Source organism: Echinops telfairi, unplaced genomic scaffold (assembly GCF_000313985.2).
Source record: "Echinops telfairi isolate 266 unplaced genomic scaffold, ASM31398v2 ScPeMD7_7;HRSCAF=31, whole genome shotgun sequence".
Lineage (NCBI taxonomy): Eukaryota > Metazoa > Chordata > Mammalia > Afrosoricida > Tenrecidae > Echinops > Echinops telfairi.
In genome coordinates this window covers 18,456,761-18,484,444 of record NW_022103904.1, presented here as the reverse complement: position 1 = coordinate 18,484,444, position 27,684 = coordinate 18,456,761, and the positions used below count along the sequence as shown (strand labels likewise).

At 44.4% G+C, this 27,684-nt stretch overlaps 1 protein-coding gene across 1 annotated transcript in view; it reads right to left on the bottom strand.

Annotated features, from left to right (window-relative positions):
- Positions 1-27,684, bottom strand: part of TNS3 (tensin 3) — a 282,342-nt gene that overhangs the window by 5,612 nt on the left and 249,046 nt on the right. Inside the window, exons 20-26 of the mRNA XM_045286291.1 lie at positions 14,244-14,415; positions 12,139-12,779; positions 11,389-11,475; positions 9,329-9,460; positions 7,712-7,807; positions 3,441-3,518; positions 388-465 (exon numbers count right to left, since the gene is read on the bottom strand). Coding sequence (XP_045142226.1) covers positions 388-465; positions 3,441-3,518; positions 7,712-7,807; positions 9,329-9,460; positions 11,389-11,475; positions 12,139-12,779; positions 14,244-14,415 — 1,284 coding nt within the window. The remainder of the gene's footprint in view (positions 1-387; positions 466-3,440; positions 3,519-7,711; positions 7,808-9,328; positions 9,461-11,388; positions 11,476-12,138; positions 12,780-14,243; positions 14,416-27,684) is intronic.

Here is a 27,684-nt window from a genome sequence, read left to right as displayed (position 1 = left end):
CCGGTAGTGTGGATCAAACTGTTGACTTATGGTGAGTGATTTGTTGAGTCCCATCTCTTGAACATAGTCAGATTTATAATTAGGTCATCCATTTTCTGTGCCATTACATTTAAACTAAGTACAGGACCTGATATGCATGGCACTGAACTGTGTCTTGTTAGATTTGTCTGGGTTCTGTCACCTGACAGTTAACCACTTCACCCAGGACTGTGGGATCTATCTGTAAGAGGAAGCCTCCTTCAAACACAGAGGAAAGAAAGGACACCGTTGTGAGACACCTGGGTGATGAAAATACCAAAGAACATTCTACGATGAAAATGATTTTCTGCAGACTGTTTGGTGCTAATAACGACAGTAGACATGGAAGATAAAGCTGCGTCTACTGACCTGCCCCCTGTTTCAACAGCTCAGCTGCTGAGCTGGCAGCTGGTGGTGGGGAGGTTTCTGCTCCTTCCTCCAATGGATCTGCAGGGAAGAACAAGAAGGTAGAGATGAGCCTGTTCACTGACAAAGAAGTTAGACACTATTACAACCGAATTGCTACACACTGACATACCTTTGAAAGTGCATTAATTGTTCACATAAGTTCAGAGGTCATAGGACGCACAGTTGCACACGTCCTCCCTGTTTTTCTTCAAAGTGAGACTGTAAATTCTATGGAATTTATATCATTTCCCCAAGAGAATCTTCCAACGTTTAAAAATCAGTGCAAGTCACATTTACTCATATTTTAAATTGATTACTGCAGTAGAAAATAATAAAATTACGGTAATTGGGCCTACTCAGGAAGGGCGGGGGAAATATGAGGGTATATTAACAAGTTCCAGCTCCTACACGCACAGGCTTATTCCAGACGAAACGTGTCGGAACATGTCTCAGTGATCCGTGGGTGGGCTGTAGAAAAGCTCTCGCAGTCATACGGTATAAAAAAATAGGGTCGATAAAAATAGTAGCCTCGGAGGAGACCTGCTGGCCAGTACAATTCAAAGCAGAATGGTCAGCTCTGGGGGTTATGGCGACTGTGTTTGGGGACTCTAAAGGGATCATCTGAACAGCGTTTTTCCAGAAGACACATGACAACTACATGGTTTTATCATGAGCCAACTTTAAGAAAATAGAAAATTTCTGTAACAACGATGCACTTGCTCAACAGGTAAAGAACAAGAACAATGACCATACCCTCAGTGGCTAATATGATGCAAATTTACCCTTGTGCAGGCCCAGAGGGCAGCAGTCCTAAGTGACTCTCACGGCGCTAAAATCAGGGGGTGGGCAGGGCGGCATTCCTTTCTGAAGGATCGAAAAGAGATCAATTTCCTTGGCTTTTCTAGATTCCAGAGGAAAGTTGGAAGTCATCAAAAGTGAAAAGGACAAAGATGGATCTGCTAGGCATTAGTGAGCTGAAATGGACAGGCATTGGCCAGGGTGAATCAGAAAATTATGCAGAGAATAGCGCAATCAAGAGGACTGGTATGCCATTTATTCTCAAAAGGACATTTCAAATTCGGTCTTGAAGTACAATGCTGTCTGCGATAGGATTATATCTATCTGCCTTCAAGGAAATCCAAAAAATACAACTAGTATTCAAATTTATGCACCAACCACAATGGCTAGTGATGAAGAAACTGAAGAGTTCTACCAACATCTTCAGTCTGAAATTGAGCAAACATGCAATTAAGATGCACGGATAATTATTGGAGGTTGGACTGCAAAAGCTGGAAATAAAAAGAAAAGAATAGTAGTTGGAATCATGTTCTTGGTGACCGGAGAGCTCATGATAGAATTTTGCAAGACCGACAACATTTCTTCATAGCAAATACTATTTTTCAACAGCATAAAGGGTACCAGACACTTGGGCTTCTCCAGAGAGAATACACAGAAATCACACTGACTTCATCTGTAGACAGAGACGATGGAGAAGCTCAGTAACAGCAGCTAACACTAGGCAGCTAACACATGAGCAATCATCAGTATTGCTCACATGTAAGCTGAAGAAACAGAAACAAGCCCACTGGAGCCAAAATAGGATCCTGAGTCTATTCTGCCCGAATTTCAAGAACATCTCAAAAATAGCTTTGACTCAGTCAACATCAATGACAGAAGATCTAATGCGCTGTGGGAGGGCATCAAAGACATCATTCACGAAGAAAGGAAACGGCCATTAAACAGACAAGAAAAGATCAAAGTGGATGTCAGGAAAGATTCTGGACCTTGCTCTTACATCAGAGAGTAGCTAAAGCAAATGGAAGAAAATATGAAGTCGGGGAGATACATTGAACATTTCAAAGGGCAGCTCGAGAAGAAGTGGTTAAATATTATATCATAAAATGTGCAAAGACCAAGAGTTAGAAAACCACCATTCAAGCAATGGGAGTAGCCTGTGTTGTTGTTAGGGGCCATCAAGTGGGTTCCACCCAGAGTGGCCCTGTGCACAACAGAACGAAGCACTGCCCGGTCCTGCACCCTGCTCACAGTTAGCCCTATGTCTGAGCCCGCTGTTGCAGCCACTGTGTCAACCTTACCCCATCTACCCAATAGCTCTCATCTTGCCCTACTCAGACTTCTTTCTGTTTCAAAATTCAAAGAACATTGAAATGGTGCACAATTTTGAGTCCCTCCTGGATGCTAAACCTGACATGGTGTGCATCAAAGTGCACAAAATTACCTGGGGAAGGATTAAAGAGATAGAAATACTGCCTTCAGAAACATATCCATCTAAACCAGCTGTTCTCAACCTGTGGGTCGCGACCCCTTTAGGGGTTGAACGACCCTTTCACAGGGGTCGCCCAATTTATAACAGTAGCAAAATTACAGTTATGAAGTAGCATGAAAATAATTTTAAGGTTGGGGCGGGGGTCGCCACAACATGAGGAACTGTATTAAAGGGTCGCGGCATTAGGAAGGTTGAGAACCACTAATCGAACTGGACAATGCATTAAGAAACATTCCTTTTTGATATTTTAAACAAACCTTTCTAGGATGTTGTAGCAATACTTTTGACTTCCATGAATATAGTCAAAATTTTTATTACAGACATTTTCAAACAAGCAGTAAAGCGAATAGTTCCCCTAGCACCTAGGTTAAAGATTAACATTTTGTCGAATTATAAACATTAACATGAAAGTGACCTTGGAGGTCTCTTAGGACCAAGGTCATCTTTTTCCTTAGGCTGTTGACTCACAGATAATTTTCCACGAAAGCCCATGATATACTGAGGAGATTGGGGACGCTTGCCAACAGTGGAACCTTCTGTGCTCCTTCACTCGGATCAACATTCTACTGTTTCTTGGCATTACCACAACGTACAGAGCAGGGAAAAAAACCCTCAAGTTCGATTTTTTTTAATGGATTTTTTAGGAGCCCATGAACTTGTGTGCTCTTGGCAACTGTGGACAGTTTTGTACAGAGTTAAAGGAACCATAGTGTCTTGACATCCTTACCTCTGTCTGGAATGAGCAGCTTGCAGGGCAAGGCCAAAGGGGTGATTGAATGTTGATACACCAGGGCTGTCAGGCTTCCTGCAGAAGGAAGGAATCAGAAAAGAGTGAGCAATAGCCCTGATCTTGCATCATAAAAAGTACCATGATTCCTTGGTTGTCCAATGGCTTCAAGTTCGAACTTTCCACTACTCAAACAGCAAAGTTAAAAGAAAGGAAAACAATCAGTTCAGTGTTCATAACTCTGCTCAACAGTCGAACTGAAAACCCAATTTGAAAAACTATACAGGCCGAGCGTGAGGCATGGGCCACATCTCACCTCAGACACAAATGGGCGGCACTTCAGTCTAAGCTCCGCTCTCGCTCAAACAACGTATGGTGCTTGTGTCAGTGTGTCAAAATATGTGTCATGATGCTTTTTCTGGCTTTATTTGCATAAAATATCAAAACCATGGCTCCAAAGAAAGTGAGTGAGAGCAGCAGTAAAGCTGGGAGGACAGCCGTGAGACCCACGAGAGAGCTCATGACGAATTCATTGAGAAACTTGAATCAGGTCGTCACTTGTCTGGCTTGGCAGCTGAATACAACAAGGCTAAGGAAACATTATCAACATTGAAAAAGAAAAATGTCGGGGGGCGGGGGGAGAAAAAAAAGAAAAATGTGATTAAAGCGGCGAATGTAGCAAAAGGTGTGAAACTGTGAACCATTAGCTTCTTGGAGGCAGTGATGTTCCAGAAGGCTAAATGCCTCCACGGTGAATTTATAAGTGTAATTTTGGGGCCTCAGAACCAATTGTTTGGTTATCCATTATTTCTTATGGGAAAAAAATGTCCAGTTCTACAAGTTTCTGCTGTTAAACCATGAATTTGGAATGAACCGCGTTCAACAATTGCGGTATGACTATCAGTGTTGCAAACAAATACCAAGCTCCATGCGGACATCACTGTTCTTTGATACCCTCCTCTTTGATACCTCTTCTTTGATGCCCTCTTCTTTGATACCCTCTTCTTTGATTCCCTCTTCTTTGATGCCCTCTTCTTTGATGCCCTCTTCTTTGATACCCTCTTCTTTGATACCTCTTCTTTGATACCCTCTTCTTAGCTGGGTGTTTTTAACCAATGAGCAAGGTAAATACCAGCACAACGGCGATGTTTGCTTAGGTCATCTTGAGAGGGGTGACGACATCAAAAGAGAGGGATAGAAGATTCCAAGGTCTTTTCTAGAGCCTGTGCCCGCAGCACAGGTGCACCGTGATGCTCTGTGGGGAAAAGAGCTACAAGGGTCTGTCCTATTCACGCTGACATTAGAGGACCATGGTTCACAGTGCCCTATGACATGCTTGGAGGAGATGGCCTTGAAGAAAATACAGCCTTCTCCTCGCACCAGAGCACTGGAGCCGTCCCTTGAGCAGTATCTGCGGGTGTGCCGTAAGCCCACTGTCCATTTGCTACTTCAGAAGAGGAAGACCTAGACGCACCATGCAGATCCACTCTCCTGGCCCTCCCTTATCAGGAGAGGGCCCTTCCCATGTGCACCAGTTGTTTGAAACCCGCCAATGTGAACTCTCAGGTTGGTGAGTCAGACAGCTCTACTGGCAACCACTTACACGTGGTTACACAGGGTTGATTAGAGAGGCTCTGTGAGAGGCTCTGGATGCTATAAGATGGTTTATATGCATTCAGTGTTGTAGTCATTTTGCTTAAAGTGTACAACAGAGCACCAAAGAATTGGTTGGGCCATTGCATTGTGTTATGGTAAGAACTTTAGAAATACTATTTTATTAAAAATTATACTTTACATACAGACAAGATGATGAAAAAGAGGACATAATTAAAGGAACAATGAAAAGTATTTTAAGTATCTTGTTCTTAGCGAAAATGTTCTGTCTGAATTTTTCTGTAAAAATACTACCAAAGACAACCTTGAGGGATAAGTAATATAAATGTATAACTCACTTCTGTAGTTAAATATAAGTCACCAGTTAACTGGTTTCCTTCCATTTGTAGCTCTCTCTCTCTCTGTAGTTAAATATAAGTCACCAGTTGACTGGTTTCCTTCCACTTGTAGCCCTCTCTCTCTCTCTCTCTCTCTCTCTCACACACACACACACACACACACACACACACACACACACAGAGAGGACAGCAGGCCTAAGACCTCAACATAGCTTAATGAAGGGATCCCTTCTTGCACATTATCTGTAAAGTACTGTTTCCACCACCACGTCTGGCTAGACGCAAGTCAAACTGCTATCAGTAGAATCTGGACTCCTAAGACACGTCTCTTAATTGGAAAACCTTCCACTTCCAGGGAGCTCCCTCCAGAAGGTACAGGAAGCACAGTCTCGGTGAGTGACTCCGGGGCCCTTTAAAGCTCTCTCAAGGAAAGACCCTCTGACAGCTGTTCCCCAGTCCTGCCACCACTAATCCAGAGCACTTCAGCTAGCACCTTGCCCTTAGCAAAGAGGCCCCTACCTCCCTATCCTGCTGTAGGCCAACGTTCCCAACTGTCTGTAGGGCCAGCGAATGAGAAGGCAGTAAATACCGTTTTGCTCAGCTAAAATGAAATTGCTGTACAGGGTGAGTCCTTACATTTGCAGTAATTTAAGTTTCAATAAAGTCTACTTTGGGCTTAACTTCAATAAAGTGGAAAGTTTAAAAAAACAGTGGAAAAGTAAAGGGAATGACAGTTAATCCTTAGCATATTTACATAGTTACCAAATTATAAGAAATAAACACAGCAGTTTACTGAATCTGAAACCGGGAGGTTTACAACTCCAACTCCAAACATACACAACACGCTAATTGTATTCTAAAAGGCCTGTAATGGCGGCATTGCTTCTTGTCCACAGGGTTAATCATTTTGCCTTTCCTATAAGCCTGGGAGCTCAGACTCTAACCTTGACCTACCCAGGCTCTGTTGCGTGCCTCCAGCTGGTACACTGCTGTCTGCACAACTTAAATAGACAATAAGAATGATATTTTTTGGGTTTTGCTCCCCACCCACTTCCTGTTGTTTAAATTGGCACTGTCATTTGTGGTTAGCAGTTCAAACCCACCAGTCCTGCAGGAGAAAGTGGAGACTGGCTGTCCCGAGAGATTCGCAGTTGGAGGACTCCTCTAGAGCCGTGGTTCTCAACCTTCCTCATGCTTTCATACAGTTCCTTTCATACAGTTCCTCATGCTGTGGTGACCTCCAACCATAAAATTATTTTCATTGCTACTTCTAACTGCAATTTTGCTAGTGTTAATAAATCAGGTGACCCCTGTGAATGGGATGTTCGACCCCCAAAGGGGTCACAACCCACAGGTTGAGAACCGCTGCTATAGAAGTTCCCTATGAGTTAGAATCGAATGGAGGGCAGTGGGTTTGTTTGGTTTGGTAAATCTAACAAAAGATTGGCCATTCAATTTTCTTTCTTTCTTTTTTTCCTGCCTGTTTAAATACAATTTTAACATTGAAATCGTTTATCTCCATTAACTATTCCAGGGATTGTCTCTTTTACTTTAGTTTGAAATAAAAATAGCAATTCTAATACCTGAAAATCTTTACATTTCTTGTTTTCCCCCAAAAAACCCTTTTTAATGGGAGGTAATACAGACATCCTATCATTCCATAGTTCAATCACATCAAGCAATATTGTACAATGGCTACCACAATCAGTTTCAACCCCTCACCCAAACTCCTGGATATCATCTCTCCCTTACCTGCCCCTCCCCTCCCAACATACCCCATCCCCCGCCCCAGGAACCCTAATTCTCCTTCTTGTCTCTGTAGGTTCATCAATCCCGGGTTTCATACACCGAAACACATATTATAGAAATTCAAAAGGGCTATGACAAAAGTACATCAGTATTAAACCCCAATATGAAGAAAAAGAGAAACAAACAAACAAACAACACAGAAAATGTTGAAAATCATACCAGGCCCAACGCTATTCCATTTTCTTCATATATAGGTTAGATACATACATAGTTCAGTGATGATAACTTCTGTTTATGCTGTACAACCAAAACCCAGTCTATTCCTCGCTGTTTCTATCACCCTTAACCCTGGGTCATCGAAATATGTATTTCTTAGAAAGCTTTTGAGAAAAAAAATGGACTCTAATTTACTTTAAAGGTAATATTTAGGTCAGAGACATCTCAGCATTGGTGACAGAATTGAACTGTCATGACTAAAACCCCATACGGAAGGATCATTGACCTGTCAGAGGAAGCAAGAGGCTGCACCTAATTGTTCAGAGCACCGAGGACAACTCTCAGGCCACTTACCAAAGTACGGTTCATTCGGGCACCCTTTCAACCGCACTCCCTTCGGGGTACACTCAATCAAAAAGTGACGAACGAGTTCGTTGGCCAAGTCTCCAGCTGTGTTGAGAGATTATAAAAGAACAGCACCAGCAATTAAAGAAAGACACTATGAGGAATTGAGAGCAAGTGTATGCCAGACAAGCAATGTCAGCAATGAGTTGTACATGAGCAAGTACCCCTCCCTCAGCCTGGTGACTGGAGCAGGTGGGTTGACGATACTCGTCTAAAAATGGGAGTCATTGGCAGGATGGCTGGGGGAACACAGTGGGTGGGTACGCAGCTAGGATCCCAGCAGGGGAGATGCTGCGAGTGGCAGTGCACTGAGCACGTGCTCCACACTTTCCCACTAGAGCTCAGCCAAGTGAAGATGATAAAAATATCGGTCTCTAGTTCTCATAGTGTTAGCTGCTATTAGTACAGTTCCCAGCTCACAGCGATCCCATGTCCACCGGTATGAGTCTGCCTGGTCCACCCCATCCTCATGGCTAGCTGCAGACGGAGCCACTAGGAGCCACAGGGTTTTCAATGGCTGATGTTAAGAAACAGATCCTTAGGCTTTTCTTCCCACTCTCTCTTAGTCTAAAAGCTCAGCGGAAGCCAGTTCCACATCATAGCAACACACATGCCTTAAGTGAGAGGCACATAGAGGTTATGCATCAGGTGCATTGGCTAGGAATTGAATCTGGGTCTCCCGTATGGAGGGTGAGAATGCTCCCACTGCCCCTATAAAAGCTCCGAGAGGTAGAAAGAAATTGAACATAAAGGGATAATTAAGAGCGATCCATTGAAAGAACAGGAAGGATTCAAGCCTTCTGGTAATTCCGTCCCTTATACTCAGTTATATAAGCAGAAACATCCTTCCATATTATCACGAAGTAGGATCTGTTTATTCATACCAGCACAGTAATGTCTAAAAAAGTAATATTGACATATACAGAAGAACGAGAAATGCTTGGACCCTAGCGGCACCAGGAATTCATATTTCATATACTTTCTTCCTGTGTATTCATCTGCTGAGTTTGGGTTTCCTACTTCCAACGTCAAGGCCCACTAGAGGTGAGTTGCTTTCAGCATCTGGCCCAGAGGGGGTTCAAAACGATATTTGTAAATAACAGAGACAAAAATGAAGAGTAAATACCTGCGTTTAGACTACAGAAAAAGGAAATGGTCTGATAATCTAAAGACTATATTAAATAAAAAATGAGGGAAGGGGGTGGAAGGGGGAAAGCACCATTCATACGGGAGGAAAACTCTCCATGGTTTCCAAGCTACAAGAGATATAAAGTTCATGGTAACAAGATACAAGATATTTGAAGACAAGACTTCTGGGAATCAAGTGTTGTCTTTTCGCATACCACCTGCCCTCCCCCATTCTGGATCTGGCATTTGGATCTCACAGTTCAAAGATATAGGTGAGAGAAGATTTTCTTGGAACACTATCAGACCACATGAGTGACCACACCAACCCTGGTACTCAGGTTCTGCTGGACTTCAGGGCAGCTACAGATGTGCAGCATACAAACCAACAACTGACACGCCAAGGCACTGAGGTTATAAGGCCGGGGGCCCACAAGCTACCTTTCTTGTTCAGCTGCAAGACCGAAGGTGGAGGAGTTGCCACCTTCATGGCTAGTCCATAGGCTCCGCGGAAGGAATGGCTGTCCCGCACGATGAACGACCCTGGCTCCTTGTCCTTCAGCATGGCAATGGCTAGAGGGGCGAGAGAGAAATAAGTGAATATCCGCAGTGCTAGGCAAAGGCTATCTCCATTTGGGAGCCGAAGAGATCCTCTTCCACTGACTCCGTGTGAGGGCTGCAGTTCGATTCCTCTGGTGAAGGAGTAACATGGAGGGGACTGGCTGAGAAGGGGGAGAAAGGACTGTCCGGTTATGAGTGCTGTCTTGTCCACACGGCCTCGCCAAGCCCTGTGGGATCTGCATGGGTGGCCCTGTTGGGTGCGATTGTTCCTGTTTTCAATAAAGATTGGGCGCCCTGTGACTACAGCAAAGGACTGAATGGTGGCCACACGAAAACAGCCTCTATCCACACCAGGACCCACAAAACTTGGGGAAAATGGGGAATAACATTTTCACAAAAGACCGATTCAGGATACTAAGTCTTTCCAGGACATCGCCCACTCCCTTTCTGCCCATTTAAAAACAATAGCCTCGTTGAGTGCCTGGAAAAAATGGTACATTCTTACAAGTATTATCTACAGAATTGAGTAGACGAATAGCAATGAGAAAATTTGACAGTGCTGTTTTTCAGCCACTCAACCTTTCATTTTAAGCATTTCTGAGACAGTCATAAAGAGATGGTTTGTCGGATTTTCCTCCTGAAGTTAGAATAATGGGGCCCAGTGTAGTCACAAACTGGCGCAGCAACTTGTCCATCCTCACCGCTTTAATCATACCCCCCTGTCTTCTACCCCATAGCCACACAGAGCCCAAGGCATGAGTGTCGTTCCTGAGGGACCAGGCCCATCTTCCACATCCTTCACTCGGAGGTAAGCCCAGGAACAGGGAGCTCCACTTGCCCTCAAAGCCTCTCATGGAGGCCAATCCCGCGCTATATCACACCCTCGAATGGGGAATGTAAACTACTGGGACAAAGATCAGCACAGATAAATACTGGTCCCTCAAGAGGCTGCCTGAACAGATTATCAACTTCCCTTTCAGTAAAATTTGGGTAGAAAGTGCCATGAGAACTAGATGCAAGAAAATATTGATAATTAATATATATTTCAGCTGTGCCAAACACACAGATCATCCGTCTAGTTTCCACTTGCATCATTAGACGAATTTTGCAATCAGGTATTATTATCATCCCTCATCCCAAGGTAGCCACTCGTCTTGTTTTGCCTTGATGCATTTGCCTAGCACAGTTATTTGGCTGAGTGGGACCATGTAACACCTGTCCTTGAATGCCTGGCTCATTTCACTTAACCTAATGTTTCCAAGGCTCACCCATGTGGAAGTAACTATCACAGAGATTCTCAACCTGCCTAATGCCGCGACCCTTTAATACAGTTCCTCATGTTGTGGTCACCCCCCAACCAGAAAATTATTTTCGTTGCTACTTCATAACTGTCATTTTGCTACTGTTATGAATTGGGCGATGCCTGTGAAAGGGTCATTCGACTCCCAAAGGGGTCGCAACACACAGGTTGAGAACCGCTGAGTCAGAACGTGATACCTCTACATCTTATTACTATTATGCATCTATCTTCTACCTTGGAACTAAATGAAAATGAGTACATGCAACGAGGTCACTGACTTTCACACAGCAGGCCAGTTCAGAGAGAGAGGTCTCCTCTTCCTTTCGAAGCCTGTCCTATGTGGCGGAGCATGGCAGATACCCACAGCAGTGCAGGATCAGAAACTGTACAGTGGCAGAGCTGGCAAGGCTACTGGCAAGTGCAAGCAGCCAAAAAATGACACACCACAGACTGGAATCTTAGGGCTGCGCCTCGTTTCCTCCTCAGTGCTCTCGTTAGCATGGGGTGGTTCCCACAAGGCATGTCGTTAAGTGTAGACCTTGCTCTAATTCAATCGCCACTGAAGGGGTGGTTCTCAGGATCCTGACTCACAAGTTCTCCGCATGATGCATATACAGGGAAACCAGATTTCCTGACCTACCTTGCTCCCGTGAAATATCCGGCTTGTACCAGAACTTGGATGTGTCTTGGACAAACTTCACTGTCACATGCTTATCACCTGGATTATCTGCAAAACACAATTTGAAAGGAGTAACTTGGAAGGTGTTCTTTAGGATAACCTCTCACCTCTGGCTAACCTACAAGTTCAAAGGGCAATCGCTGGAATAAGGGCTGCGTACTGTAAAAGAAGAAATTATGCTGTGACTGAAATGACTGCCTTGACGTAAGTAGAGATTATTTTAATAACGTAAACAAATACAACATGACACTTTGATTAGAACTGCAATAAAATTCAATGTGCCCTTGGCTACGAAGCAAAAAGAGCTAGGTTGATGCTCAATCGGTATTTATATCTTACTTTTCTTACATATTTGAAACACTCCATATTTGCTATTCATAGGAAGAAAAACTAGAGCCCTTGGCAATGTTTGAAGGCTCGAATGTGAGAATGGCTCCAACTTGGGTAAATGCAGAATCAAGATGGATTAATAAGAAGCAATAAGCCAATCTTTAGCTTGTAGGCTAGCAAGATGACAAAGGTGGAATTTATCCAAACATTCCCTGAGTCCCTTGACAGTTCAGATTTTTCCTTTCATGGCAACCAACCCAGAAGCAGAGATGGTGCTCTTGTGGTAGCTTGTCTTCCAGTTTAGTATATCAATCCCCAGGCCCTTCTCTGAGCAAGTACACACAGGAACAGCTCCTTCTCCATATAAGGAGGCACACCTACCTGGTAAAGGGGTTGTTGCTTCTGAAGCTTTGGAGAAGTCTGGAAGGACATTTGGGAAGGGGATGCTGATGGTACTCCCACTGTGGGGGCTGGAGAAACCACTGGAGGATGGGGAGGCGGAACCAAATGAGTGATCTCCCTCCGAGGCACGCTTCTTCTCAGGAAGGGGTGGCTGCCCAGGCAGGGTCATCCCTTGGCCGTGCAGGACTGGGCTGTGCTGGCCACTGTGTCCAGGTGCCACTGTGAGGAAGTGATGGGGCAGGAAGCCATTGTCAACGATACCTGCTGTGGGCAGCGGAGCACTAGGGATCGGGGATGCTTCATGGGAATTGGCCAGCAGGGACCCTGGGGTCTCCCCAGGTGGAAGGGTGCTGCCCACAGCAACTCGACTGAAGTTCAGGAAGGTTGGGCCGCCCTGGGCAGCCAAAGTTTCTGTTGATGGCTCGGGCAGGGGGAGCTCGTGGCTGCTGAAAGAGCCCTGGAGCTCTGAAGGCTGGAAATGGGACAGCACTGGAGAGTCCTTCATGAGGCCGGAGAACTCTGAGGTGCCAAGGAGACCCCCTGCTGGCCGGCTGCTCCCCAACATGGAAAGCATGGGTTTGGGGCTCGTCTCCAACCACTGGCGTTCTGTAGAGGACGAACTATAAGGAAGAGAAGCAAATCAAAGGAGAAAGTAAGGTCTATGAGACACCTCAAAAATAAGGGACTGTTGCCCAGGGTGGGGAGGATGGGAAGGGGGAGTCCTGGGGAACAAGGACCCTCTTTTTAACATGAAGAACTTCTCCAAATAACAAACGATGTACACTGACTCTCTACAGACTGACGTGAAAATACCTCTTTGAGGAGTTCACATCCTAGGCCCTTGCTGACTCCACTCTGCCAGCTCTTCCACCCTTCCTTTCCACCTCGCTCCCCCAATCCTGGGGACCACCCACCCCAGTCCAGCCTCCCCATCTGCTCATGAACTCCCGCTTTGCTTCTCCTGACAACAGTCCCCTCTTTCTCGAAGACAAAGTCCAAACAGGTCTCCACCTCTCACCCCCTTGCAGCCCTTTACCCAGCACCCCAGTCTCCATATGCATCTGTGACGAGACTGTCCCCAATTCTGGGTGCAAATTTCAACGATGGCATCGTCACCGTGGTAGGCCATTTTCTTACTATTTGGCTGCCTTTCCTCTCAGGAAGAATGCCCATCTAGGCAGACACCTTATCTTCCTGATCTCTTCCTCTCTCCTTGGTGCCGAACATGATTGCCTGAGGCACAGTCAGGTTTCAACAGATGCTTGCTGGGAAAAATCGCTAGTGATGGCACATCATCAATGACACCAGAGATCACCATACATTAAGGAATACAGAAAGACACCAAGTAATGTACACATACACCCATCTTCATTAGCAAACACTCCTGGACACCCTTACAGCTGACTCTTCAAGAATAATATATGAGAACCTCGGGCGGTAATATGCTCATAGACACAACGAGAAGAATTCCTCCTCTGGGGAAGGGGGTGGCCTCACATAGGAATTGCTCAAAAGCAGTCTTTTTGTAAAACAAACAGGAAGTTCCTTGCGGTCCATAGTCATTTCCCTTCTGCCTCCCATTCCCACAGAAACTGCTGTCCCTATACTTTCTATGTTATTTCCTCTGTGTTCCTATGCTTGCTCAGATTCTAGCACATATGGTATGTGCCTGTGAGCCAGCATCCTCTGGCCACGCCCAACATACTCCCCCGCCCTCCCCCACAACCAGGATACCAATCCACAGTGCTCCTGGCAAAAAGGCCTTGCCTCACCCCACCACAAGCTCCCTTTCCAACCTCAGCAGAGCTTATATGGTCAGGCAAAATTTTTAGGGATCCCGTCTTTAACATTCAAAGTCCCAATCACTTCAGCTGCTCAGCCGACATTCCTCATTTTCCAACTGACACAAAGACTCTACGGCCAGGCTTATCCCCACAGCACTCTGCTTCCCTTTGTATGCATTATGTTTTCAGGAGAGTCACTTCTTTCAATTCACAAAGCTCATTAGGACAGCAAGCTTCCCATATTCCTGTTGTCCCAGCCAAGACCCTGGGCCTTTCAGAGGCGTTATGTGTTAAGTTTACCTCTCTCTCCTCTGCATAGGGTTGTTGTTTGAAATTGTGCAGGAAGTTGCAAAATTTTGCTGCAAGGAAGGTGTGGTTGGCATGTCGGCCCAAAGCACTGTGGATTTGGGTGCGGGGGGGCCCTCCGACACCCCCACAGAGTGATTCAGAACCTCAGGAGAGCCACGTGCATCTGCAAGTAGAAAAAAGAAAGGCCAAAGAGACCGTGGTTAAAGGATTTTAAGGGTTCAATTTTAGCGTAGACAATGTTTTAATACAGAAGCACCTCCGCAGGAAGGCCTGGCTATTCACGTCAGAGAAATCAGCCCGTGAAAACCCTGTGGTGTGCAATCCTCCTGGGACATACCCAGGGCTATCCCGAGTTAGAATGGGTTCAGTGGCATCTGCTCTAAAGAATGGTGTTAGGTCTTCCACGTCTACTCCAGGGAAAGGAGAACACAGCCATGGCTTCGTCAACGTTCCCCAAACACAGGCTCCACATTTTACCCCTGACACACGGTGTTCAAAAGTGCTGGTGAGCTGATCCATGCCATCACTGTGACACTGGTTGGGACTTCGGTGACTATAAGGCAGAGAAACACTCAATATGCATCAGGTTTACTGAGCCGGTCTTCTCCTGGCCGGTGTCATCACGTTAAAGCCACATGGCTCTTATTTATGAACCTCTGCTCTAGTCCGCCTCTCCCTTAGCAAGGCCTGTGCTCTGCGAAGCTGCAGGTGATGCGAACAGTAGGGAGGCTCTCCGCCAAAATGAAGCACCTTCTGCAAAGCACGGGTCCTTGGTGCCAGGCTAGCAGAGTGTTCCTTTAGCCGGTCACCTGGATCCACGATTGTCTGTGGGAGTTGGTGGGTGATAACCATGGATTGTACACTGTGCTCTATGGTTGCCACATGCCTCCCTGGTATCACAAGCCAGAGATGAAGAGGAGGTCCTGCCAGCCCAACAGCACCTGGAAATGTGCAGCACATGGAATGGTAGCACCTGCACATACTGCAATAGAGTAGAGCGTCATGAAACCCACATATAAAAGGCCTGCTCTGCTGTGGCCCAACATTTTTGAATTATTCTTAAACTTCATATTTTGCTTTCTTTCTTTCTTTTTTTAAATGAATCAGGCTTTAAGAACTGAAAAAAATGTACCATGGACAATAAAATACGGTTATAAGAAAGGCAAGTCATTTTTGCTTTCTGCTTTAAAACATGGGGAGATCAATAAGTCTGTAACAGAGTTCAACACCAGAATTATACTCACTATAAAATTAGCAGTTTGATTTACCAAGAATACTTTCAAAGGCGTTATCAATGGCATCCATACACAACATAGGAGGAATGAAATAGCTAGAGGCTTGTATCCAATCCAGCACCAACACCACGCAGCTGTGGCTTGTTCTGAACAGCCAGGAAATAAAATCCACTACAGCACAAGCAAACCACCGATCTTTTAACTTTTCTGACTACTTAAACGAAGATGAAAATTTTAATATCCTTAAAACATGGCTTCTTCTTCAAACAAGATTATGAAAAGAATTGTTGCTTTGTCCCCGTGGAGCCAATGCCCAACAACTCTACCTAGAAAGAGTGAAAACTATCACCAATATGGGGAGTAAAACATCACCGTCAGAATTAATGTCCAAAGTAAGCTTTTCTAATTTCTTAGGTAGCATTCAGCACATAACAAAAATGTCTGAAGTTTTAAGTTACTAAAACAATAACATTCCTAAATTATCTAATACATTTCAGTAGAGAACAGGCATATTGTGAACTGTTCCTCTAGGGGGAAAAATAAAACAAATAAAACAAAAAAACAAATAGTTTTTCTCTATAAAGGGATAACTGGGAACAAACGAAGAGGTTAAGAGAGAGCGAGCAAGTACCCTGACCGTGGCGCACCAAGCCTGCAGCATGATGTTCTGCCCAGCCTAAAGCAGCTAGCTCCCGGGCGGACTGCAGGGACAGGCCCAGATCTGGACATGACGCTCCTCCCTAGATCACAGTCGGACACAGAGAGGACAGCACTGACGATGTACTGTGCGGAGGGCAGCCGGTCCGGCCTACCAACAGGGCGGCAAACCAAGAGGGGAGGACAAGCGAACAACCATGGGAATAAATTCACAAGCCCTGAAAGCAGACCTCTGATCCGGGAGCGGGGCGCAGCTCTTGGCACCTCATCTGGACTGGTCGGGGGATAGTCACAAAGGTCCGCAGTTAGACCTGGAACTATTTACATGTTTTTTCTTTCTTTAAAAAATTATTTATTATTTTGTTCATGTCTATCTACATAAGATTGACAGGGTAAGCAATCCCAAGGAGACGGCAATGGGACCGGTGGGGGTGGGGAGACTGGGAGAATAGGAGATGGGCAGAGGGGAGCGGTGAGCCAATTACATCAGGGTCAGGTGACTAGCAAGGGATCCAAAATTGACAGTCAGGAGGGTGTGGTGACCCTGGGGGTGTTCGATCAATTGTAATGTGTCGAGAGGAATTACCGAGAGGTGAATGAGGGGTAAGCATGATAGTAGGGCAGGAGGAAAGGAAAAAGAAACAGAGGAAATAACCAGGGCAGTGGTTCTCCACCTTCCTCATGCTGTGACCCTTTCACACAGTTCCTCACGTGGTAGTGACCCCCCAACCATAACACTATTGTCGCTGCTACTTCATAATTGTAATTTTGCTACTGTTACGAATCAGGCGACCCCTGTGAAAGGGTCGTTCGACCCCAAAGGGGTCGTGACTCACAGGTTGAGAACAGCTGAACTAGGGAATAAAAATTATATATGGGTATAAATATAGATAGGCATATATGTAAAGATATAAATCTATAAAGAAAGGTGTATTTATCTAGGTATGTATATATGGGTAAGTATAATAGGAAAACAAACAGAGTTTGGGCCTCTACTTATATCCTACCTCATCATAAGAACAGTTTGTTTAATAAGGTGGCAGTGTAGGAAACTCATCTTTCCGACATGATTGCTGAAGACCAAATGAGTGCTTAAGCCAATGTAGTGAAGGAAGCTGATGGTGCCCAACTATTCAAAGATACAGCGTCTGGGGGCTTAACGGCTTGAAATCTAATGGCCATCCAGCAAGGAAGTAATAAAGTCCATGTGGAAGAAGCACACCAGCCTGTGTGATCATGAGATATCCATGGGAAAAGGTATCCGAAGTTCAATAACCAGCAATCCTTGCTTCCAAGAAGTGTTCTAGCTGCACTTCTTCCAAGTTGTTGGAACTTTTGGCAGTCCAGTCCAGAGCGCTGGTGGTGTAGTGGCTACACATTGGGCTGGAAACCTCAAGGTCAGCAGTTTGAAACTACCAGCCTGTCTTATAAGGTCACTATGAGTCAGAGGGCAGTGAGGTTGCTGCTGTTGCTGTTTTGGCAGTCCGTGGTACTTTAAATATTCTTCACAGCACCACAATTCAAATGTATTGGGTCTTTTTATTCTTTTTAAATCATTTTATTGGGGGCTCGTACAACTCTTATCGCAATACATCCATCCATCCATCCATTGTGTCAAGCACACTTATACATTTGTTGCCCTCATCATTCTCAAAACATTTGCTTTCTGCTTGAGCCCTTGGTGTCAGCTCCTCATATTTCGGTCTTCCTTTTACAATGTCCAGTTCTCACTTGCATATGAGGTGACTGAAAACACCAGGGGTTGGGTATTAGGTAATTAGGTACATTAGGTTAATATCAATTCCCTTCCCATAGGAGGAAGAGGGAAAAATAGTACACATTTCAACAGTAGTTACTATGTTCAGTGTGGTTCATTCCTTTGTGTTGCTCTGTATTCCGATCTGGTATCAATTTCCTTCAGCTTGAAGTATTTATTTAAATGATGAATTAGAAAGAATTCATGAGCAGACTAGCATCACAACAAGAACAGCTACTGGATATTTAAACATGTACTCTATTTTCATTCTTAAAAGGTATTTTCCTGCCAATCCTTTAAAGATGCAACTCACCAATCAAGGAGCTTACATTGTTTGTGACAAGAAACTAGTTATCCACACAATTTTTCCTCTGTGTCCAACACATCTTTTCTTTCACCTTCTGATTGTTTTTCAGTTTCTCTTTACTGCTTGCTACGAGTGTTTACTTACAAGGTGCTTTGGTCTGGCTACCTTCACGATTACTGAGTTTGGGGAAAAAAAGTTTGCTGAGCTTCTTGGAACCTTGGGCCTACAGCTCTCATTAGATTTGGAAAAGTTCAGCTATTATTTTTTCTCAAATAATAAATGATAATTTTCATCTTCAATGTCATAGTTTTCTGTTCTAAGAATTTCATTTTGATCTTTTGAAACTATGCTCTATGCCTCTATTTAACTGTTTAAACACATGGCATATAGCTATGATAGTGGTTTTAATGTAACTTAAATATCTGGTAATTCAACTATCTGTCATTTTCTGAACAGTTTCAATTTATTTGGTTTATCTCCTAATTATTATGTTAAGTAGTTTCCTGCTTCTTTAAATATCTTATTTTTAATCAAATGCCAGATATTTTCTATTTACTTAGTCGGATTCTGGGTATTTTTATATTCTTATGCAGATTCTTAATTTTTGTACTAGGTTGCAATGAAGTTACTTGGAAACAATTTACTACTTTTAAGCCTTGCTTTAAATACTTTCTAGGCCCGACAGGAGCAGTTCTCAGGGTAGTGCTAATTAGTTCTGTATACCACTGTTGGAAATGATCACCACCTTTGCCATCTTAACCAGGAAGCTCTGCTGAAGGCTGTTGAACATCATGAAAAAAATGCGAGCATCCACTGACAGATGAGCGGAGGCTGTGCAGGAGGTGCACTGGCCAGGAACTAAGCTTGGGGGAGATTTCTACCATTGAACTACCCCTGCCCTTTTAATTGATTTATCTGCCTCCTATAATTTGGGGATATCATCGTTATTGTTGTTTTTAAGAGCCATCGAGTCGGTTCTGACCCACAGGGGCCCTACCACTGACAAAAGGACACACACCCTTTCCTGCGCCATCCACACAATTGTTCCCAGGCTCGAGCCCAGGGCTGCAGCCAGTGTGCCGATTGGTGCAGAGAGGAGATACCCACTGTTTTATAAAGCTATAGGCATGCCAGGATACAAGGCAAATAAATGGGAACAAAAACATAAGATTTAAAACCACCAAATGGAAGCATTAAATTTCATTAAAGTCTGTTCTTTTCACTCCAGTTAAGTGTCCGGGAGCCCGACTCAAATTTGGCCTTCTGAAAAATAATGTAAAGGACAGGGAAATGAAGTACTCGTGCATGTTACAATGAAGATTAAATAATAATAATAATAGAGACACAAAACCAAGTCAAACTCCATTGCCTTTGAGTTGATTCCAACTCGTATAGGGTTCCAAAGAATGGAAATCTTTATGGGATCAAATAGCTTCATCTTTTTCCTGTGGAGTGGCTGGTGGGTTTGAACTGCTGACCTTTCCGTCCTCAGCTCAATATACTGAGTGAGATAAGGCCCTACTTACATGAAATATATAGACTAGGCAAGTGCATTCAGACCAACATTTAGAAGCAGCTATTATGGGCAGGAGGGGGAAAGTCACTGCTTGAGGCGCATTGAGTTTTGGTCACTGGTGATCGAAATTTTGACAACAGATGGTTGCACATCATGGGTAATGTAATAAATGTCACTGCCCGGTGCATGAAGAAAGTGTTGAATTCGCTTTTTATACCCCATCCCCCTACACACAGGATATTACCATGCGCCAACTCAATAATACGGAACTAGAGGATGTGGGAGAGCTGAAAAGAAGAAACCAAAGCAAGAGGGGGCCTTTGGGCTTCCTCGTTGCAGGGGCTAGGGCTAGGATCTTGTCACAAGATGAAGATTAGGGAAACTATCCTTCTAGTCAGGAGCGTGTGAGATGTAAGACTGAGTTGCAGCCAGCATTCCACTCGAAAGAGTGCATGATTCCTGAAGAAAGGGACACTTGGCGGCAGCCCATGGCAGACACATGGAATTCAGAGAGACCAAGTGGCTGTGTAGGGAACACCGAGTCTCACTGGGCAGGGGCTCCCTCCTCTGTTCACAGCTGGGTCCCCTGCCTAGAGAAAGCACTGAGGAGATGCTCAGAATGACGAGACCAAGGCTCGGAGGTGGAAGGAGAAAGTTCAGAGTGTGTTTGGAAAATCCTGCTTTGAGGGCTAAACTAGAGTCTGGGGGCATGAAGGTCAGCATTGACAGTCCCAGGTAGAGGTACGGCACAGAATCTGAAATAAAGGGGGAAATGCACCTGCACCTCACCCGGCAGAGTTGCTTTGAGAGCTGAATGTGTTCACAGAGACAAGCATAGTGGGATGCACGACAGGTAACACTTACTCGGCAGAATTCAACTATTTCTACTCCTAATGTTGCTCCTCGTGGTCTCTATAAAATAGAAGGTGCAATCATTGCTGCTGTGTAGTCAGGGTGTCCTAATAGTCTATAGAGAATTTCCCCCTGAGACGCAGAGACCCTGGCCACACTCACAAGGCTCCTTAGGGTTTTTAGTACATGCAGAGGCTGAAGGAAAATAAAATGCCACGTTATTCCTCTCATCACATTGCTTGTCCTTGAAAACAGCAAGCAAAGCAATTCCTGTAAGACTGGGTTTGTTTATCATTCAACTAACACCAATTCTAGGGGCACAGGGCTTGTTTTATTCCCTCCTGTCCCAGCTCCAGGGCTTAGTCTTTTAGCTGAAGCAGGGAGCTGCCACAGCACCAAGGTTTTGCGTTTAGTCCGGGGACATCAGCTCCGTGTACTTCCTGTGCAATTTCTTCAGCAGAGCATTCGCCTCGGTATACTCAGAGATGCAAGTCAGTCTAAAGTGCCCACCACACAGGATGCCGCAACAACTTAACCCTCTTGCTAGTTAATTTTCTACTCCCATAAACAGCTAGTCTCGGAAACTCGTAGGGCAGTCGTCCCCTGCCCTGCTGGGTCACGCGGAGTCTCTATCAACTCGATGGCAGTTCTACCTCAGTAGCAAAGAAGGCTATGCCTTATTGACAGAGAAGTGGACTCATGGTCATTTTCAGGTCAGCACAAATGCTGACAATTCTAGCGACTGTGATTCGACAGTCCTGAGGCGTTTAACGATGGCTTCTTTTTACTAAATATGACCACCCTCCCAGCACTACACAAGGAAGGGCCTGTCTAACTCTACCTCCACGATGATGGTACATGTGCTGTGAGGAGAGTGTGGCTAAAAGATTGGGTCCTTCAGTATGTACTGCTGTCCACTGTGGGAGGAGTCGAGCCCACTGTTTCTGCTGGGAATGTAGCATGCATAAGAAAAGTCACACTGTAGGGAGGGGGAGGTGCATTTAAAATCTTAAGGAGAAGAGCAGATCATCAGATCGAAGTTAAATGAGCCAGACCCACAGCTTACATGCCTCTTGCCTTTGTTTTCTAGAATTTAGCTCACCCGAAGAGCAAACAGATTTTTATTTGTTTGTATGACTTGGACATTTGATAGTCACAGCTAATGCAAGTCTGAATGGAATTTCAGAAATGAAAAACGCTCGGCTCTGTGCACCCAAGGCAGCTCAGGAAATGGCTCAGGAATGTGGATGACAAAGATCAAGAAGATAAAAGATAATCCGTGCTGTGTGGGCATGGGGCTCCCAGGCTTTCCACAGTGTGAGCCTCTTGCAGCCTATCTCGAACTGAATGTAGAGGCAGGCGTCATGGTCCCACAGTAAACCCAATGGTGTTTTGAAGCCCCTCACATCAAGGGTCTTCCTGGTGTAGCCGAGTTTCTGGAAAGGCAAAGGCTCCTTGCTGAAGCAATGCACACCAGTACGTTTTCAGAACTGTCTTGCTTCCTTTTATTTTTACTAATTTGTGTGTGTGTGTGTGTAAAAATAGACAGCAAAGGATGCACCATTTCAATATGTGTAAATTGACAAAGGCAATGAGAATGGTTAAATGTGACGATTTGGGGGTAGTACATTTATATTAATAGTGGCACAATTTGGAAAAGTACAGGAAGGATTATTGCTGAGGCTGAATATAATCAATGCATATCCCTTACTTTTAAAGGGTAGTCACAAGGGCAGGGGCTTCAGGAGCATTTGCACACTCAGAGAGTCCTGATTTGGGATGAGATCTCAGGCCCTGGGCAGACATTGCTTTGCGGCGTTACGTTCATGGCCCATTCTCAGTGGGAAGAGCAGTGGTTTCCCATGTTCCCTTTCCTTCTAAAATTCAAACGAGGAAGGCATAATACTTGCTGTGCTTGGAAATCCAACCTCATTTCACTGTTATTTTTTTCCCTCCTAAGCTGGCTGGTGTTCCCAGAATTCTGCAGGAAGAGTAAGATACAGGGTGACTGCTTGAGGAATGGCCCCTAAGGAGGGTTGGAATGAAGGTGGCCAACTCCCATGCCTCCTGGGGCCTCAAGCATTTCTCTGGGAGGACTCTTCTCTGCAGCCACTTCCTCCATCTCCCTTACCCAGAACGAGGCTGAGAGAGAGTCGCTGGCTCTGTTCCAAGAGGTCTATTTTTAAGCTTTCATTCAAGCTGCTGCTGAAACTTCTGTGGGAAGCTGGAAAACACGCACTCACTGCTGTGTACGATTTACATGACACGAGAGTTCCCAGGAAGAAAAGAAACCCAGGAAGCTCACTGTCGGGCCACTAGCCCACCCATCCCCCAGAGCTTTCTGAAAAACAAACAAACAAAACAACTCACAGACTCATGGTGACTCTCTATGACCCGCTGGAACTGTCCCTTCAGGTTCCTGGGACTATTAACTCTTTATGGGAGTAGACAGCCTCATCTTTCCCCCAAGCATTGGTGCCTGGCACAATGCCTTGAAGCCTAATTGTGGAAGTACCTGCCAGTCATCCTAGGAATTAATGAGGGGCCTAAACTAAAGATACAACACTGGCATATGACTCCTATGTGTAGATGCAGGAGTCATTACTTGTTCCACAAGAATCAGGTCATGGGACATAAAAGTCACTATGTTCCTTATTCCTAATTATATTTAAAAATTTTTTACAAAGATATCATGTATCCATTATGGGTAATAATTATATAAACCTTAAGCTCTTCTAAGTTTTTCCTTTTGAAAAACACATGTAGCTGAAATCAAGTAGATGCTTTCCCAAGTGGATGAAGACACCTATGTTTTATTACTTAATTGCCTGAAAAGTCAGCAGACAGAGGTCGTCAAAATTATCTTTTAGAACTGAGCAAAAAGATTGATGTACTGTTGGATTTTCTTTCTCTCTCTGCCCCTCTTGGTCCTGTCCTGGACTCTTTTGAAGTTCAATAGGCAACTCCATTTTGCACCATTTGAGAAACCTCTGCAAAGTGGCACCTTAGCAAATTGTCTGTCTTTTATTCCGGTATATTTCCAGGGATATAACGGGCTGCGAAGGGGAGAAAGTATTGATTCGCAAAGTGTAATCTGGGCTCCTCCGCGACCTCTGGTACCCTCACATGTTCTTGTTCTACAGAAGCGCTTTAACTTGGACCCAATTAGATGACTCCTAGGATCTAATGGTTCTGAAATTCAGGATACAATTTAACAAGCAAGACATTATCATGGCTGTTGTGTCGTGGTTTTTTTATTTTGTTGTTTTGTAGGCTCGTTCTCACGTGCAGACTCTGCCCCGCCCCTGCTATCCACAGAGTGTACACTTTCCCCTCAGCATGGGGTCACACTCCACAAACAATACACCATCCGTTTGTAACAATATCCATTTAAATGCAATATGTATTTAACAAAACAATATCCATTTGAAACAAGTGGAATCAGAAAATGTATATAAAAGCTTATGAAGATAGGGACTCTCTTTTTAAAAATTATTTGGAAGATAATTAAATTCCTAATTAAATTCATACTTCAACTCAAGTTGGAGAGAGGTGGCACATTTCCCTGTTAAGTTGGTGCTGTGCAGGGAATGCTAATGTTGAATCATTGAGGGTGTCCTAAGCAGTTTCTAAACAGGAGGCCTGCTTTGCTAGAATGAGCAACAAGGATCCTTGACAACCCACAAAGAGGAAAGTTCTGGGTGAAACAACTGGGGCAGCCACATCCTCATGCCGATGAGACAGTGTTGACAATCTGGAGATGACAAGGGCAGGCTTGGAGTCTGCATGGCAGTCAGCCCGCACAAGGACAGGATCCAAGGCACCGCTTTCCTCTCTGTCTGTCCAAATTACTGGCTTTGGCCCACCAGGGGGTCACTGTGAATTTGAGGCAAAAAAAGGATCATGTCTCTGAGTCTTAGTAAGAAAGGAAAGGAATTCCTTCATGAGTCCAATTTCTGCCCTGAGTGAGAACTGGCACACACTGGAAGCTCCGGAGAAAGGTGGCCATTCACCCTGGTCCACTCTTTACCGTGCCTATTCATTCCCACCGAGCGGGGACCAGGACACTCAGTTCTCACATTCACTTGCTAATTACTGTACATCACACTTTCGCCGTTCTTGCGGTGCTGGCCAAGAAAGGCAATACGTTAGCTTTGGGTCCAGAATAAAAGAAAGCTCTGAGTGAAGTCACGTTATGCTTATCCTCTCCTTCCTCGCTTACTCTCCCCTATGCTGGAAGACTGGCACATTTAACTCTGTAGAGATTTGTGTATCAATCTTGAATCAGCCCCACCATAGCTTTAATCTCACCCTTCACTGCTTTCCAAGTCATCTCCCTCCTTTAAATTCCAAGGCAGTAGGATATCAAGATGTCATTTTCCCCTTACAGATTTGCAAAGATGACACGTCTTGCTAATATGCTCTATTGTCAAGGATTTGGAAGAGCAGTCACTTTCACCTACTCTGAAGAAAGTACAAATTTGGTATGATAATCAGGGAGTAGTTAGGCAGTAATTTACCCCTTAAGTGATCCAACATAGTGAGCCAACTCCATGATGGGATCTGATATAATGTGATCATCTCTGTGAGAAGGTAGCAGTTGTTTTAGAATGCAGCTTCCTCAATCAGGTAACAGCTTTGATGCAATTGGACCAGACTCCTTTTGGGTGCAGCCTGCTTTTCTATAAGCAGACTTTGTGGGAAAGCATGTCACTTCTGCTGGGTCTGGATCTTACATCTGGATTATCAACCTCCTGTCATGTTGCCTGCCAATCCCAGCAGTCATCAGTGGCTTGCTGACCTTAAATTAATTTTACGTTGCTTCTACCAGCCTGTGGTCTTCCTGCTTCATCATTACCTACAGCTTCATGAGTCAGGAGAAGCTGCCAGCTTACCACCTGACCCATGATCTTGAACTGGACTTACCACTTATACAATGGTGTGAGCCATTTCTTGATATACATTTCTTTCTACAGACATACATACATACATATATACATACATACATATATATATAAGCATCACTGGCTTTGCCTTTCTGAATAACACGGCCTGACACAGCTGGTGTCACCATTTAGAAGAAAATTGGCAACAGTAAAATTCTAAAAATTCAATAAAGTATGTCAAACATTCAACAACCAAATGAAAGGCAGGGTGAGTGGCAGATTTCAGGATAAGAAAGGATGTCCAAATCATGTGAAAGGAATGAAGCAGCAAATTGGTCTTGTATACAAAACCCACAGTATGCAGCTATGTGTCTATACTCATATAAAGGTTGACAGGTTTTTATAAGAAACTTGTTAAAAATAGTTATGTCTAAGTAGTTGTGTCTAAGGAATAGGTATGAGAATTGGAAGGGTCTTCTACATTTCACCAATTGCCTTACATTGTGGTTTACAAAGCACATACATGGCATTTATAACAGTGCATCAATTAATAGAAAAAAAACACCATGACACTCTAAAATCCTTACTCTACCTTTCAAAAGACTGTCCATCTCACGTAATTCCTCAGGCCGATTACTGGTTCATGTGCCCAAACCAATGCCTCCCCTCCCTAGGCCATTGGGGTTTGAGTTTGGCACAATCATAATTCATTGGTGGTATTGCCTTCTGAAAGAAAGAAAGAAAGAAAGGAGGGAGGGAGGGAGGGAGGGAGGGAGGAAGGAAGGAAAGAAAGAAAGAAGAGCCTGTCCTACGAGACTATCCATGACTCAGATATTTTCACCTTAAACGGACTGAAGATTTATATTCTTTTGTTGTGCGCGTCCTAGTTTGGGTTCTACAGAGCAGGCCTGCATTGAATTGAAGACTTAGCAGCCTTTTTGTTTATTTGTTTGTAGTGCTCAATTAACAATTGATAACTGAAAATAATTGCCCATGTACCTATTTGATGGAGCCTTGGTAGAGCAGTAGATATCAGTTGGGCTGCTGGAGTCAAGGTCAGTAGTTCAAAATCACCAGTTGCTCTGCAGGACAAAGATGAGGCTTTCTACTCCTATAAAGAGTTAGAGTCTGAGGAACCCACAGGGGCAGTCCTTGCCTGTGCTACGGGGTTTCTACGAGTCAGCATCGACTCGAGGGCAGTAAGAAGGTATCTATGTCAAGCTTGCATGGGTATCTTACTAAGTAGGTTTAATATCCTTGGTGGTAGGGACTGCTACAGTCCACTTCCCCTGACACTAGGCTCACAAGCACCAACAAGCACCTGGCACAATTGCTGATCATATACAGAAATGTGTAATAGTAGTTGTTTTGCCATTCAGTATTCTCCAACATTTATGTCAGTAGAACCCTGATTTTGATGAGGGGAACCAACCAACTTCTTCCCAATACTAGGCCATGTGCCTCTAGTAAGTCAATCACACTCCCTGGGTTTCCCCAGATGAACAATCAGGAGCCCAGTCTCCCTGCCTTATCCTCCTATTCACTGAAGGAAAAAGGTAGGAACCATGAGCATCTCACAGAAATGAGACCGAATGCTATGGCCCTGGTTTGACTTCTTAAGAAAGCAAATTGGCTTCTTTTCTGCTAGAACTTAAGAAAACAGACAGTGGCTGCTACTGCTGCTGAGGCCACCTGGAGACCACAGGGAGCTGTGAGCACGGTGCCAACATTCAAAAAGCAGAGTCCAGAAACTATAGGGTGTAGTGGGTTGGGGGCAGAGACACAAACAGATTCAGAGACCTGCTTTGGCAACTGTGATGAGCCTCAAGAAATCATACCTGTAAGGGAACATAACAGATCATCAACAGGAGCAAAGCCAAGCCACCAAGCCTCCGAGGAGCCCCCAAAATAGACTTCAGGTTAGGAGGGGAAGTTCCCGAAATCCCCCAGGACCAAGTGGGAGATAGTCACAAAGGTCAGCAGACAGACCTGGAATTATGTATGCTTTTTTGTTTTATTTTTTGTTTTGGCTAGTTATTATTATTATTATTTCTTTTACCTTTTTATTCAATTTTGTTTTGTTTTTGTTTTGTCTCCATTATTGTTCCTTTGTCTACCTACAGAAGATAGGCATGCGAAGCAAGCTTGAGGAGAAAGCAACAGGACTAGCGGGGAGCGGGGGAGGAGGAAGGGAAGGAGGAGGAGGAGGAAAGGAAGGAAGGA